The 14,291-nt window shown below is 41.7% G+C and overlaps 1 protein-coding gene across 2 annotated transcripts in view; it reads left to right on the top strand.

The window, feature by feature from the left end:
• Positions 1-14,291, top strand: part of epha8 (eph receptor A8) — a 390,012-nt gene that overhangs the window by 349,554 nt on the left and 26,167 nt on the right. For both annotated transcript variants that reach the window (XM_063032812.1, XM_063032813.1), the window contains one exon: positions 13,932-14,087. In XM_063032812.1, coding sequence (XP_062888882.1) covers positions 13,932-14,087 — 156 coding nt within the window. The remainder of the gene's footprint in view (positions 1-13,931; positions 14,088-14,291) is intronic.

The following is a 14,291-nucleotide window of genomic DNA, read 5'->3' as shown; positions in this document are numbered from 1 at the left end:
GGCCTCATTAATGTCTTATACAACTTCAACCTAATATCCCATCTCCTGTACTTTGATTTATGAAGTCCAATATGCCAAAAGCTTTCTTTACAATCCTATTTACCTGTGATGCTACTTTCGGTGAATTATGGATCTATATTCCCAGATCCCTCTGTTCTACCACACTCCTCAGTGCCCTATCATCCACTGTGTAAGATCTACCCTGGTTGGTGCTCCCAGACTACAACACCTCACATTTATCTGCATTAAATTCCATCTGCCATTTTTCAGTCCATTTTTGCAGCTCGTCCAGACCCACTGTAGCTTTAATAGTCTTCCTCGATCTCCACTAAACTCCCAATCTTGGTGTCGGCCGAAAATTTATGATCCAGTTTACTACATTATCAAGTTGTTGATATAGATGACAAACAGCAACAGACCTAGTACTGATCCCTGTGGCACTCCACTAGTTACAGACCTCTAGTCAAGGAGAAAACCATCTACTATCATTCTCTGGCTTCTCCCACAAAGCCAAAGACTAATCCAATTTACTACCCCGTCTTGAATGCCGAGCAACTGAACCTTCTTGACTGACCTCCTATGCGGGAACTAGTCAAATGCTTTGCTAAAGTTCATATCGACTTCATTAACTTCCCTTGTAACTTCCTTGAAAAACTCTATAAGGTTGGTTACAAACAACCTACCATGCACAAAGCCATGTTGACTATCCCAACGTCTATCCAAATACTTCGAATACTTTCCAATAACTTTCCTACTCCTGATGTCGGGCTCACTGGTCTATGATTCCCAGGCTTATTATTCCAGTTTTTCTTAAACAACAGAACAATTTTAGCTATCCTCCAATCTTCTAGCTCCTCACCCATGGCTAAAAATGTTTTAAATTTCTCTGTTAGGGCCCCTGCAAATTCTGCACTAGCTTCCCACAGATGCGAGGGAACATCTTGTCTGTCCCTAGGGATTTATACAGTCTAACTAACCTCCTTTCCTGCAATCTGCCTGAGATCCATGACCTTGTTGCTGCTTTGCCTCACTTCTATAGATTCTATGTCCACTTACTGAGATGCAAAAAAATCGATTTCAGATCACCCCCATCCATCCATACATAAACTGCAACTCTGATCTTCCACAGGACCAATTTTGTTTCTCACTATCCTTTTGCTCTTACTATATCTGTAGAAGACTTTAGGGTTCTCCTTCATCTTGTCTGCTGGAGCAACCTCATATCTTCCTTTAATTCTCCTGATTACCTTCTTAATGCAATGTTCTGTTGCATTTCTTATACTCCTCAAATACCTCATTTGTTCCTACCTGCCTATACCTGCTATGTACTTCCTTCTTCCTCTTAACCAGGCCCTCAATATCACTCAGAAAATAAGGTTCCCTAAATGTGTTATCTCTGCCTTTTATTTTGACAGTAACATACAAACTCTGTACTTCTAAAATTACATTTTTGAAGGCCTCCCACTTACCAAGTACACCTTTGCTGGGAAAAAAAAACTGTTCCAATCCTCAGGTCCCTTCTGGTACCATAAAAATTGGCCTTTCTCCAATTTAGAATCTCAACCAGAAGACAAGACCTATCCTTTTCCATAATTACCTGAAATTAATGGCATAATGATCACTGGATCCAAGGCGTTCCCCTACACAAACTTTTGTCACCTGCCCTAATGTACTGATTAGAGAAACTTTTCTGAATACATTTGACTTTCTCTTTTCCATCCAGCCTTTTTACAGTATATGGAAAATTAAAATCACTTACTGTCATAACCTTATGTTTCTTGCAACATTCTGCAGTCTCTCTGCAATTTTGTTCCTCTAAATCCCACGGACTGGTGGGTGGTCGATAAAATAATCCCATTACTGTGGCCATACCTTTCTTATTCCTCAGTTTTACACATAAGGGCTCACTAGACGAGTTTTCCAGTCTGTCTTGTCCAAGTGCTGCTGTGACACTTTCTCTGCATTAAAGTAGGTTTCAGAACATTGTTATAAATGTTGAAACATTGGCAATTTATTGAATACTTACACTATCAAGTTAACAGAAAAATGATGAAGGGGAGCATTTCCTTTGATAAGAACAGCGCCAGCTGCACAAAGCTAATGTGACAATCCTTCAGCTGCCGCAGCTGGAGAACAAGTTCTGGCTTTAATTAAGGTCCAGGTGGAGGTGACAGTGTGGTGCAAAGACAAGTTGTTCATTTATTTACAAATCGATTGTTGTCTAATGCAGCAGTGTGAAACATGCTCCCCTCCACACTACAAACTGGGGACTGAGTTCTTTTTTGGTGCCTCAGGTGTTTCAAGGAAACACCTGAGATTGCAATTACAAGGTGCTGCCATGAAGTGATTGAACAGATGAGATCGGACTCACTCACAAACACTGACATGGGAGATAATTCTGCCCAGTGAACCCATTCTGTAATTCAGTTAATCACTTAAACCCATCCTCACATGATATTCTGCTATAATTAAAATATTATGCATTGTGCTGGCTGATCTTAACAATATGTCCTCTAACTGTTGACCTGTATCCCGATCAACACACACAAAATGCTAAAGGAACTCAGCCAGTCAGGTAGCGACAATGAGAGTAAATAAATAGTCAACTTGTCAGGCTGAGATGCTCCATCACAACTGTGAAGGAATGGAGCACAAGCCTGAATAAAACATTGGGTGAGGGGGAGGAGTACAAGCTGGCAGGTGACAGGTGAGGCCAGGTGAAGGGGGAGACAGGTAGGTGGGGAGGGGGATATGAGAAGAGTGGAGGCGATAGGTGGAAGAGTTGAAGGGCTGAAGAGAAAGGAAGCCAATAGGAGAGGACAGTGGACCATGGAAGGTGGGAAAGTGAGACAGATGACGGGCATGACATGAGAGTTGGGCGGGGAAGGGAAGGGTGAGAGGGCCACCAGAATGAGGGAAAACAAAAGTGGAAGAGGGCACGCGGAAGAGGGGTTACCAGAGGTTAGGGAAATCATGCTGCATCCTAGCCCTTTTGCTTGATGTAATGACCCATTCAGCTTTAGTTTTTGTAAAATCTCAGTGATTCAATGGCCCATTTCCACTTTCCATCTCCCCGTATTCAGAAAGAAAGAGGAAGGGTAATCTTGTGGTGGCTTGCTGATTGGTCAATATTCGTGACTTTGGTTACAGAGGGAACATTATTTGTCCCTAAGTTGCAGTCTTTAAGTAAACTGCATTGATGCTTTTAAACTTCCTCAAAAAGTGTGTAAAAATGCAATCCTTCTATAAATCTTTACTGTGGACGAATGGTGTAAAATTCCTCAACAGTGTCTGTCAATGGTACTGGTAGTATTGTTTTTAAGTGCCACCTGTTCATCACTCTATATCCTTACAACAAACATTAACCAGTGTTACAGAGTACACAGCGTTAAAGTGTTTTTTTCTCCTGAATGATCCTTTCATTCTTCCTGTGGAATTGATTTCTTTTTCGATTAGACATAAATGGAGCTAGAGGTACTTAGCTCCGACACATTGAGAGAATACATGCAGTCAATTTTTACACCCTGATGTATTTTGTGGAGTAAGATATTCTTCTTGTTTCAATTTGTGTTAATATTTTATCTTTCAATTTCTCATTGAGCATCTCAGCATGTTTCCAGAGCTAGTTTGTCTAATGTACTACCCTGTGAGAGAAAGTCGATACAGTTACCACACCTGTAGCGAAGAGAAAGAGTGTGCTCCCTCACTGGCAACCAATCCGCATTGCAATATTGTGATGACATACTTAAGAATAACATTTCCACTTCATCTGAAACTGTTAGTTCTCTCACGAAGGCTGTTAGGAACAAAAATGCTACTTTCTTTTATCGGCAAGATCCCATCTATTGCCAGAGTTTCATACACTGTTGAAGATGTCTGCAGTCTGAAGTGATACAATATAATTTGCTTCATTGGTAGCACAGAATTCAATCTATTGCCATATTGATTGGTGTGTAATATTCAACTGTCATCGTACACATGTAGAGCACCTTAGGTAAGTCCTGAAGAAGGGCCTGGACTGGTGATGTTGAACATCCATAGATGCTGCCTGACCAGCTGAGTTCCTCCAGCATTTTGCACGTGTTGCTACAGTTAAATCTGCTTCGTCAAGTGTCATGTAAACAGGCATGACGGATGAACTGAAACGAGACAGAGAAAGGAGTCAGGAATACTTAAAGTGAAGGCAGGTGAGAAAGCAAGCAAAATTGGTTTATATTGAGATAGAACAAACAAAATGCTGGGAGACCTCAATGGGCATCTGCAGAGTGAAATTGGAAGTCAATGTTTCAGGTCAAGACCTTTTATCTGGACCGGAGTTCCTCCAGCGTATTGTTGCTGCAGATTTCAGCAGCTGTATTCTCTTTATTTTCCAAGAAAATATAGTAGATTGTTTGGAGAAAGGGTCTAACACTCTTCTCCTCCCTGAAATCTATTTTGTTAAAAGCCGGAAATCAGATGGGAAGAATTTCTTGGGCAAGAAGTTATCATGAGCTAAAAACAAAATACTGCCTGAAGAGATAACATCCAGAATTGACTGAATGGGACTGGGTACATTGTCAGGACAGCGATGAAAGAGCAAGAATGTAGGTAACTATCAATGATACAACAGGGGCATAGACGGCTTCAAGGTTTCAAAGTTAACCCTTAGTTGCTCGTACAAGGGGGCTATTTGGAAACAGCTAATGGTTGTAGAAACATAGAAAACCTACAGCACAATACAGGCCCTTCAGCCCACAATGCTGTGCCGAACATGTACTTACTTTAGAAATTACCTAGGGTTACACATAGCCCTCTATTTTTCTGAGCTCCATGCACCTAACCAGGAGACTCTTAAAAGACTCTATTGTATCTGCCTCCACCACTGTCGCCGGCAACCCATTCCACGCACTCACCACTCTCTGTGTAAAAAAACTTAACCCTGACATCTCCTCTGTACCTACTTCCAAGCACCTTAAAACTGTGTCCTCTAGTGTTAGCCATTTCCGCCCTGGGGAAAAAGCCTCTGACTATCCGCATGATCAATACCTCTTATCATCTTATACACCTCTAACAGGTCACTCTCATACTCCATTGCTCCAAGGAGAAAAGGCCGAGTTCACTCAACCTATTCTCATAAGGCATACTCCCCAATCCAGGCAACATACTTGTAAATTTCCTCTGCACCCTTTCTATGGTTTCCACATCCTTCCTACAGTGAGGCGACCAGAACTGAGCACAGTACTCCAAGTGGGGTCTGACCAGGGTCCTTCAGGCATGCTAGGAGCCACACTCATGTCCCCATCGACATCAACGGAGCTGCAGCGGAGCATATATCAAGCTTCAAATTCCTTGGTGTCCACATTTCCGAGGATCTCACCTGGTCCCTGAACTCCTCCATCCTGATCAAAAAGGCGCAACAGTGCCTTTATTTCCTGCGGAGCATCAAGAAAGCTCACCTCTGTCCCAGGATACTGACAGACTTTTACAGCTGTACCATTGAGAGCATACTCACCAACTGCATCTCAGTGTGGTATGGCAATTGTCCTGTGTCGGACCGCAAAGCACTCCAGCGTGTGGAGAAAACTGCCCAGCGGATTATCGGCTCCCAATTGCCCACCATTGAGAACATCTACCATAAACGCTGCCTGGGCAGCGGGAAAAGCATTATCAAGGATGCATCTCACCCTAACCATGGACCTTTTACTCTCCTCCCATCCGGTAGGCGCTACAGGAGCCTCCGCTCCTGCACCAGCAGGCACAGGAAGAGCTTCTTCCCTGAGGCTGTGACCCTGCTGAACCTCACATCACAGCGTTAAGCAGTATTGCACCCATATTGTACTGTCTCAGTACTTTTATATTTGTGTGCTGTAGCACTTACTTTTTATTCACATTTATTTTGTAAATAATACTATTCTTTTGCACGTCTGGTCAGATGCTAATTGCATTTCATTGGCTTTGTATCTGTACTCAGCACAATGACAATAAAGTTGAATCCATCTGTATAGCTGCAACATTACCTCTTGGCTCCTAAACCCAATCGCACGGCTGATGAAGGCCAATGCACCGTATGCCTTCTTAACCACAGAATCAACCTGTGTAGCAGCTTTGAGTGTCCTATGGACTCGGACCCCAAGATCCCTCTGATCCTCCACACTGCCAATAGCCTTACCATTAATACTATATTCTTTCATCACATTTGACCTTCCAAAATGAACCACCTCACACTTATCTGGGTTGAACTCCATCTCCCACTTCTCAGCCCAGTTTTGCATCCTAGCGATATCCCGCTGTAACCTCTGACAGCCCTCCACACTATCCACAACACCCCCAGCTTTTGTGTCATCAGCAAATTTACTAATCCATCCCTCCACTTCCTCATCCAGGTCATTTATAAAAATCATGAGGAGAAAGGGTCTCAGAATAGATCCCTGAGGCACACCACTGGTTACCAACCTCCATGCAGAATATGGCCACTCTTTGCCTTCTGTGCGCAAAGCAATGTCCCTTTGGATCCCATGCCTCCTTACTTTCTCAATAAGCCTTGCATGGGGTACCTTATCAAATGCCTTGCTGAAATCCACATACACTACATCTACTGTTCTACCATCATCGATGTGTTTAGTCATATCCTCAAAAAATTCAATCAGGCTCGTAAGGCACAACCTGCCTTTGACAAAGCCATGCTGACTATTCCTAATCATATTATCCCTCTCCAAATGTTCATAAATCTTGCCTCTCAGGATCTTTTCCACCAACCTGCCAACCACTGAAGTAAGACTCACCAATCTATAATTTCCTGGGCAATCCCTATTCCCTTTCTTGAATAAGGGAACAACATCCGCAACCCTCCAATCTTCCGGAACCTCTCCTGTCCCCATTGATGATGCAAAAATCATCGCCAGAGGCTCAGTAATCTCCTCCCTCACTTCACACAGTAGCCTGGGGTACATCTGGACTGGTCCCAGTGACCTATCCAACTTGATGCTTTCTGAAAGCTCCAGCACATCCTCTTTCTTAATATCTACATGCTCAAGATTTTCAGTCTGCTGTAAACCATCCCTGCAATCACCAAGATCCTTTTCCATAGTGAATACTGAAGCAAAGCTTCCAACGATTTCAATGAGACCAATGGTGGAAGTTGGTGCAATTTTTCCAATAAACACTTGGAAAAATTACACACTGAGTACAAATAAGCCTGTATGAAATAACCCTGTATTATGTGGACATCCCGAAGAAACTCTATTATGTATCTTAAAGGCAGCAATAAAAACAGAACGGTGATCATTTCTGTCACCTTTTAACATTCCAAGGCACTTTATAGCTAATATAGTATTTTAGTTTCTCTGTAATTGTAACATCTATTGTGCATTCTGTTATTGCTTTTTTCCTACGTACAACCTGAATGTACTTATGTTTGGAGTGATCTGTCTGGATAGAATGCAAAACAGATTTCCTCTGTATCTCAGTGCATGTGAAAATAGCAAAACAATTTCAATTCCAATTCCATTTCCAAGTCATGCAAGAATATAAGGTTGAACATTTAAATACCCAGTCCCTTAACTTGTATATGCATTTCTTCTATTTTTAATCTCTTTGCCTGCTCTGGGGGTTGCTTAAACATTTCCCATAAAGATTGCTGTTCATGAGATCCAGTTACGTTCAGCAGTCTCTTATCCAGTGTATTTTCAACCTGTTTCTCAGGCATCATAAATTTAAACTTATCAGATGCTTTAAAAAGACTTTTTTTTAACAGCTCACCCATTTGCAGAGTTGAAGGATATCTGAAAGTGTTCAAAGTCCAACTCAGTCTGATTGTCTGGGACACTGTGCTTGAGTAGCTCCAGCACTTGATTTTCCTGTCCACAGAGAGACAATGGTACAAGGAATGGGCAGAGAGCCCTATCAATAACAGCAAAAACACAATTATTGAATCAAAGCCAAAGCCAAATATTATAAAGCGTTGAAATTATGCTGCTCTTAAAATAACATCTATCAGGTCTCAATATTAGGAAGAAATTGTTGCTATTCACCTTGAATAAATTCATAATTAACAGCAAAGGTCATTATGACCAGATTGTCCTACTTTTGGTGCAATTTGTACTGCCATTTACTCTGTGTTTCTGCCTGTTCATTTTCTTTGGTTGTTTATTTAAGTTCTGGAAGAAGTATAACTACAAATGATTGTTGTTGATTATTAAAGTTAGGTGCATTGAGATACAGTGAGAAACTTTGCTTTCTGTGTCATCTAGGCAGAACTTTTCTCTCATAATTTAACTGAGGTAGTCAAAAGAAAACAAAATGCAGAACATCAGGTTGTATCTGCAGAGAAGGTGCAGGAAGACAAACAAAGTGCTCGGATCATGATGAGATTGATTGGGAGATCAGGAGTTCATTTTTAGCATACGAAAGATCTGTTTAGGAGTCTGATAACAACAGAATAAAAGCTGTACTTGTGCCTGGTGGTACATGCGGCCAAGCTTTTACAGCTTCTAACTGATGGGAGAGGGGAGAAAGGGAATAACTAGGGTGCCGTGGGTCTTCTGACTGATGGGAGAGGGGAGGAAGAGAATGACTAGGGTGGGGTGGGTCTTTGACTGTGCTGTCTGATTTAACTCAGGCAGCAGGAAGTGTAGACCAAGTCAATAGAGAGGAAAATGGCTTGCTAGGCCTCATTCATAACTCTCTGCAATTTGTACAGTCCTGGGTACAGTCCGTTTACCATCCTTCGCTGTGATGTATCCCAATAGAAGAAGAAACCAACAACATCCTGCAATTGAAAGCCACCAGTGTAAGCATGTACTTCCAAGCTGAGTATAAATGTTTGCCCTAAAGAAGCAGGTTAAATGTGTTGTTTTTTGAGCAATCTTTCCATCATTTGCAACAACACAACCTCCTGTAACTGTAGGAATAATTCCCTATTATCCTATCTACTTGTAAACATCAACACATCAATCTTACCCTCTGTCCAAATTTCATCAAAGACTTTCTAATAAAGGAAATGCTAATTCTCTGTAAGATCAAAATCAGTCACATTTTGAGCGGTAGTTTTTACTGAACAGAGGCAAGCTTATTTGTTTCTGCCTCAAGCCTTGTGGAATTTAATGAAGATGCTCAAAAATACTCTCAGAAAAACACTTGCTTTGATTGAAATTCTGTAATAAATCATAAAACAACGGACTGATGCTTGGTGCTGGCAGTTTGTATTGATAACCATGTACTTTGAAGTGCTCTTCTATTCGGATCATGTTAAACAAATTGAATGAATTAAATTAAACCCAATTCCATGCATCTAAGGCACTGGATCCTGTTAGAATGAATAGGATATATTGTTCATGCTCTCAAACAGCATGGGACTATATCTATTCCACACTGAGGCCAATTACTTGTTGGACACTGAGGGTATTGTGATATGGAGCTCGAATAAGGAAGTGAAGGTTGTAAAAACTCAGCCAAGATATTATAAGTAGCATTTACAGGCTTGAGAACCACACATGGTCCGCTCCTGCTCCCATTTCTTGTCCTCGTCATTCTGATACAACAGCCTTAATAAGAAATAAGAATTACCTTTAGTAAGGTCACAGTCAGCTGCATCTACACCACTCAGATACAGTGAGCCAGACTAGAAATTATAAGGAGGTATCCAGTACAAAGCAAAACCTATTGTTCACAACCAGAGCAACACACACAACATGCTGAACTGGTCAGAACCCAACCAATTCCTCTCCACCGTAACCCACTTCCATCTGACAGAACTAGTCTTCACACTCAGCAATTTCTCTTTCGGCTCCTCTCAAGACGTAGTCATGGGCAACCACATGGGCCCCAGCTATGCCAATCTTTTCTTTGGCAATGTGGAGCAGTCCATGTTCCAAACCTTCTCTGGTAATGATCCCTACTCTTTCTGCACTACATTGCCAACTGCATTTGTGCTGCTTCATGCATCCCTGCTGAGTTCCTCAATTTTATCAACTTCGCCTCCAATTTTCACCTTGCCTTTAAATTCACTTGGTCTATTTCTGACACCTCCCTCCCCTTTCTCAATCTTTCTCTGCCTCCTTCTCTGGAGACAAACTGTCTACTGGTACCTGTTATAAACTTGTCAACTCGCACTGCTACCTAGACTGCCTCTCCCGACATCGTCTCCTGTAAAAATGCCATTCCCCTTTCTCAGTTCCTACATCTCCACTGCATCTCAGGATGAGGCTTGCCTTTCCAGGATATCAGAGATGTCCTCCTTCTTCAAAGAATGGGGTTTTCCTTCCTCCACCATTGAAGCTGCCCACACTGGCATCTCCTCCATTTCCTGGGCATCTGTGTTCACCTTACCTTCCTGTTGCCTTAACAGGGATAGAATTCCTTTTGTCCTCAACTATCACATGAGTCTCCACATCCAGCATGTCTTCAATGGAACTGTACATCTTTAATACCACCATCCCCCCCTTTTGTTTTCTGTAGGGATCGCTTCCTCAGAGATCCCCTTGTCCATTTGTCCCTCTGCACTGATATCCCTGCAAGTGAGAAAAATGGCACACATGCCCATCAATCTCCTCCCTCAGCTTCACTCAGGACCCCAAACAGACCTTCCAGGTGAAGCAACTGTTCACCTGTTAATCTTTTGGGATCATTTGTTGTATCCGGTACTCCTGATGTGACCTCCTTGACTGTGATGAGACACTATGTAGATTGGCAGTTGGCTTTGTCAAGCACCTTTGCTCCATGTGAAACAAGTGGGATTTCCTGGTGGCCAACCATTCTAATTTCAATCTCCATTCCTATTCCAACATATTGGTTCATGGCCTCTTCTTCTGCCATGATGAGGCCACATTCAAGTGTGAGGAGCAACATTTCATATAACGTATAGGTAGCCTCCAACCTGGTGACATGAACATTGATTTCTTCCTCGCCTTTCCCTCTTCTTCTATTCCCCATTCTGGTTGCCCTCTTACCTCTTTTCCTCCCCTGCCCCTGGTACCCCTCCTCTTTCCCTTTCTCCCACGGTCCACTCTCCTCTCCTATCAGATTTGTTCTTCTCCAGTGCTGTTCCTTTTCCATTTATCACCTCCCAGCTTCTTACTTTGTTCACCCTCCCCCACCCAGCTGGCTTCACCAATCACCTTCTATCTTGTACGTCTTCCCCTCCCTCAATCTCCTTATTCTGCCTTCTTCCCACCTGCCTTTCCAGTCCAAATGAAGGGTCTCTGCCTGAAACGTTGACTGTTTATTCATTTCTGTAGATGCTACTTGATGTTCCTTTTTGTGTGTGTTGCTCTGGATTTCCAACATTTACAACATTTACAATAATGTCGTGTTCATTTCCAATAATCTCTTGTTTATAACCAGAATTAAGCATGTTACAGTCACCTACAGAGTTCAGGGAAGGGCTCTGACTGACAGAACAATTCATCTGATGTTCAGCCTATTAAATACCTTCACAACAAGGACTGCAATGGTCTTAGGAGAAGAGTTCCATCATCTTCCTTAGGGACTGAAGGCTGTTCTGATATTTATGGAAACCTACAACAGAGAAGGAGACAGGACAGTGAATTATGCATGTTGTGGGATTTGAACCCAGTGTTTGGTCCCACGTCAGTGTTTCTGACTTTCATTTACCTTATTTATGTATGTATTTATTTATTTATTGTGCTGCAGTGCGGAATAGGCCCTTCTGGCCCTTTGACCTATGCTGCCCAGTAACCCCCGATTTAACCCTAGCCTAATCATGGGACAATTTACAATGACCAATTAACCTACCAACCAGTATGCCTTTGGACTGTGGGAGGAAACCCAGACAGCCACAGGGAGAACTTACAAACTCCTTACAGACAGCAGTGGGAATTGAACCCGGATCGCGTGTACTGTAGAGCGCTGTGCTAAGCAGTACGCTACCCTGCTGCCCTTATCTTCACATTATCTTTGTACATCTTCCTGATTCCACTTGCAGAATCAGCTCTCAGCATATTTTAGGTTGTTTTTCACAAATTCCAGCAACTCTCTATGTGTGATAAATGGCAACATTTGATTTGCACTAGATTATTCTAAGAAGCAGTTATGAATCTGAAACCTTTGGTTATTAACATTCTTGCAAGAGGGAACAATTTTCGACTTGTTAGAACTTCTCATCATTTTGCTGTTGCTGGATCACTTCTGAGGTATTTTTGGATGTGGTGAAGACCCGATAGTAGCATAGGTCTTCCCTTCTCTTATGCTTTTGTGTTATCAGGGAACAATCCTGCTTTTCCAATCTTTCTTCATAACCAAAGTCACTCAACCCTGGTTGCAATCTTGTAAATCTTCTCTGTACCTTTTCTGTGGTTCTTTACACCAGAGTGAACTTATTGCGATGTATGTTGGATCTGAATGCATGCCGTGCTGTGTATTCAGTGAGGTGAGTAAACCATCCACACGTTGCAGCATCTCTCCATACTTCTGCAGGATTGATAATGAGGGCACGTAGAGTAGGATGTCCACATGTTTACTGTATTTCACACAGACACACCTTGTATGTATCTTTCCTGATACTTGGTGTTGTCCACAATACTTAACAATTAATGAAGCAAAATTATTCACGCTACAGGAAATAATGTTGCATGAATGAAATCGCTGGAGAAAACTACTGGTAGATACAAAGCAGCTTCTTAATTTGACAAAACGAGGTACTGCAGGCATCATATGGAGACGCTTTCGGTGGAAAGGTCTGCTGGCCCAATGGGGGGCTTGATATTCATGTGGCAAACGCAAAGGAGAATTCCATATTTATAAAGTATGTACAATGCTTTCTTTTGAAACGACATACAAACTTCACCCTTTCTGATTCACATCCATCCCACACAGACGCCAGCATCGTCTGGACTGGGATTCGCAGCTTTTTAGGAATGCATTGTTCCAAATTAATTCCACAATACATTTTCAAGGAACGGAAGACTAGTAGCCAAAGCCATTTACTAAATGTAAATGACCGAAACCCAAAAATCACTCTAACAGGAAATAACTTTTTCTTTTATATAATATTACTTCTATTCCTCAAAGCCTGTATCCTCCATACATTTTAAAAACTTTATCAAAGCATCTGCAATCTGAGAACAAATTTTAAAAACATTGTCAAAATCCACTTATATTTGCAATTTCCTCCAAGACCTGAGAGTGGAATCGAATATTCACCTTTCACATATGACTCTTACTCTTCACAGGGCATCTCAGATAGAAATAACCTCTCCCTGCCTCTAGTCTATGCATGTATACACAGCAATAAAGAGGAACTAACTTCAGAAAAAGACTGACAATTAGCTTCTGCTCCCTGTCCAGCCCTAAAACTTCATAGGATCATGCTGCATGATCAGCTGAGGTCTACTATTTGGACCAAAGTGGTCAGCAATCTAGCAACCCAGGAGAGGGATTGGAATGGAAACTTCTTTCTGGGTGACAGACTTTTAGGTGATGGTGCAAACTGACCAAAAGGGTCTCAACCTGAAACATTGGCTACTTATTCTCCTCCACAGATGCTACCTGACTTGCTGAGCCCTGTGTGTTGCTAGAGACCTCCATGTGTTCTTACGACTGTCAGTGGCTAATGTTCCACTGACACCTGCATGCCACTCAAGTTCTTCCCAAAAACATTGCTCTCAGCAGAAAATGGTTTCTGTGACTTAATTTGTAATTTATCCACAATGAGTTAAAATATTTAACTTGCTGGCACGTTTGGAAAAGGACGAGCTACGTATTCGGAAGTTAGATGTACCATTCTAGATCGAGGATATGGAAGCAATAGGACTACTGTCATGTGATTTAAAGCATCATAATCAGGGTTTATATGCTACAGGTAAGGGCATATTTCTCTTAGATGAAGCATAATAGAATATATTGAATGTATAAAGCTGGCACTGAATAGTCTCCAATGTAGTATAATAGAATTCTCAGTACTCGTTTTATGTTACCACACACTTCTTATCTTGCAGAATGAACAGCCCACTCCTGAACAGAAATAGCCCCAACTTCACATCTTTTGCATCTGTGGATGAATGGCTGGATGTCATTAAAATGGGACGTTATAAAGACAACTTTGCAGCTGCAGGTTATTTATCACTGGGTCTGGTAATGAGAATGAACATGGAGTAAGTACCAAGAAAATACAATGATTAATACACTGAATTAATATGATGGATTAAAATGCTCATTTTTGCAGTGAAATGTACTATTAAATGAAACTTAACATCCATTTCTCCCCTGCCAATAAATCATGCTGTGTGTGGGATTCTGAGATCACTGATAATTTCCTCTATTTGGAAAAAAATTAAATTTAAGACTTTTGATTCATT

The sequence above is a fragment of the Mobula hypostoma genome, chromosome 25 (genome assembly GCF_963921235.1).
Source record: "Mobula hypostoma chromosome 25, sMobHyp1.1, whole genome shotgun sequence".
NCBI lineage: Eukaryota > Metazoa > Chordata > Chondrichthyes > Myliobatiformes > Myliobatidae > Mobula > Mobula hypostoma.
This window is presented reverse-complemented; position numbering and strand designations above follow the sequence as displayed.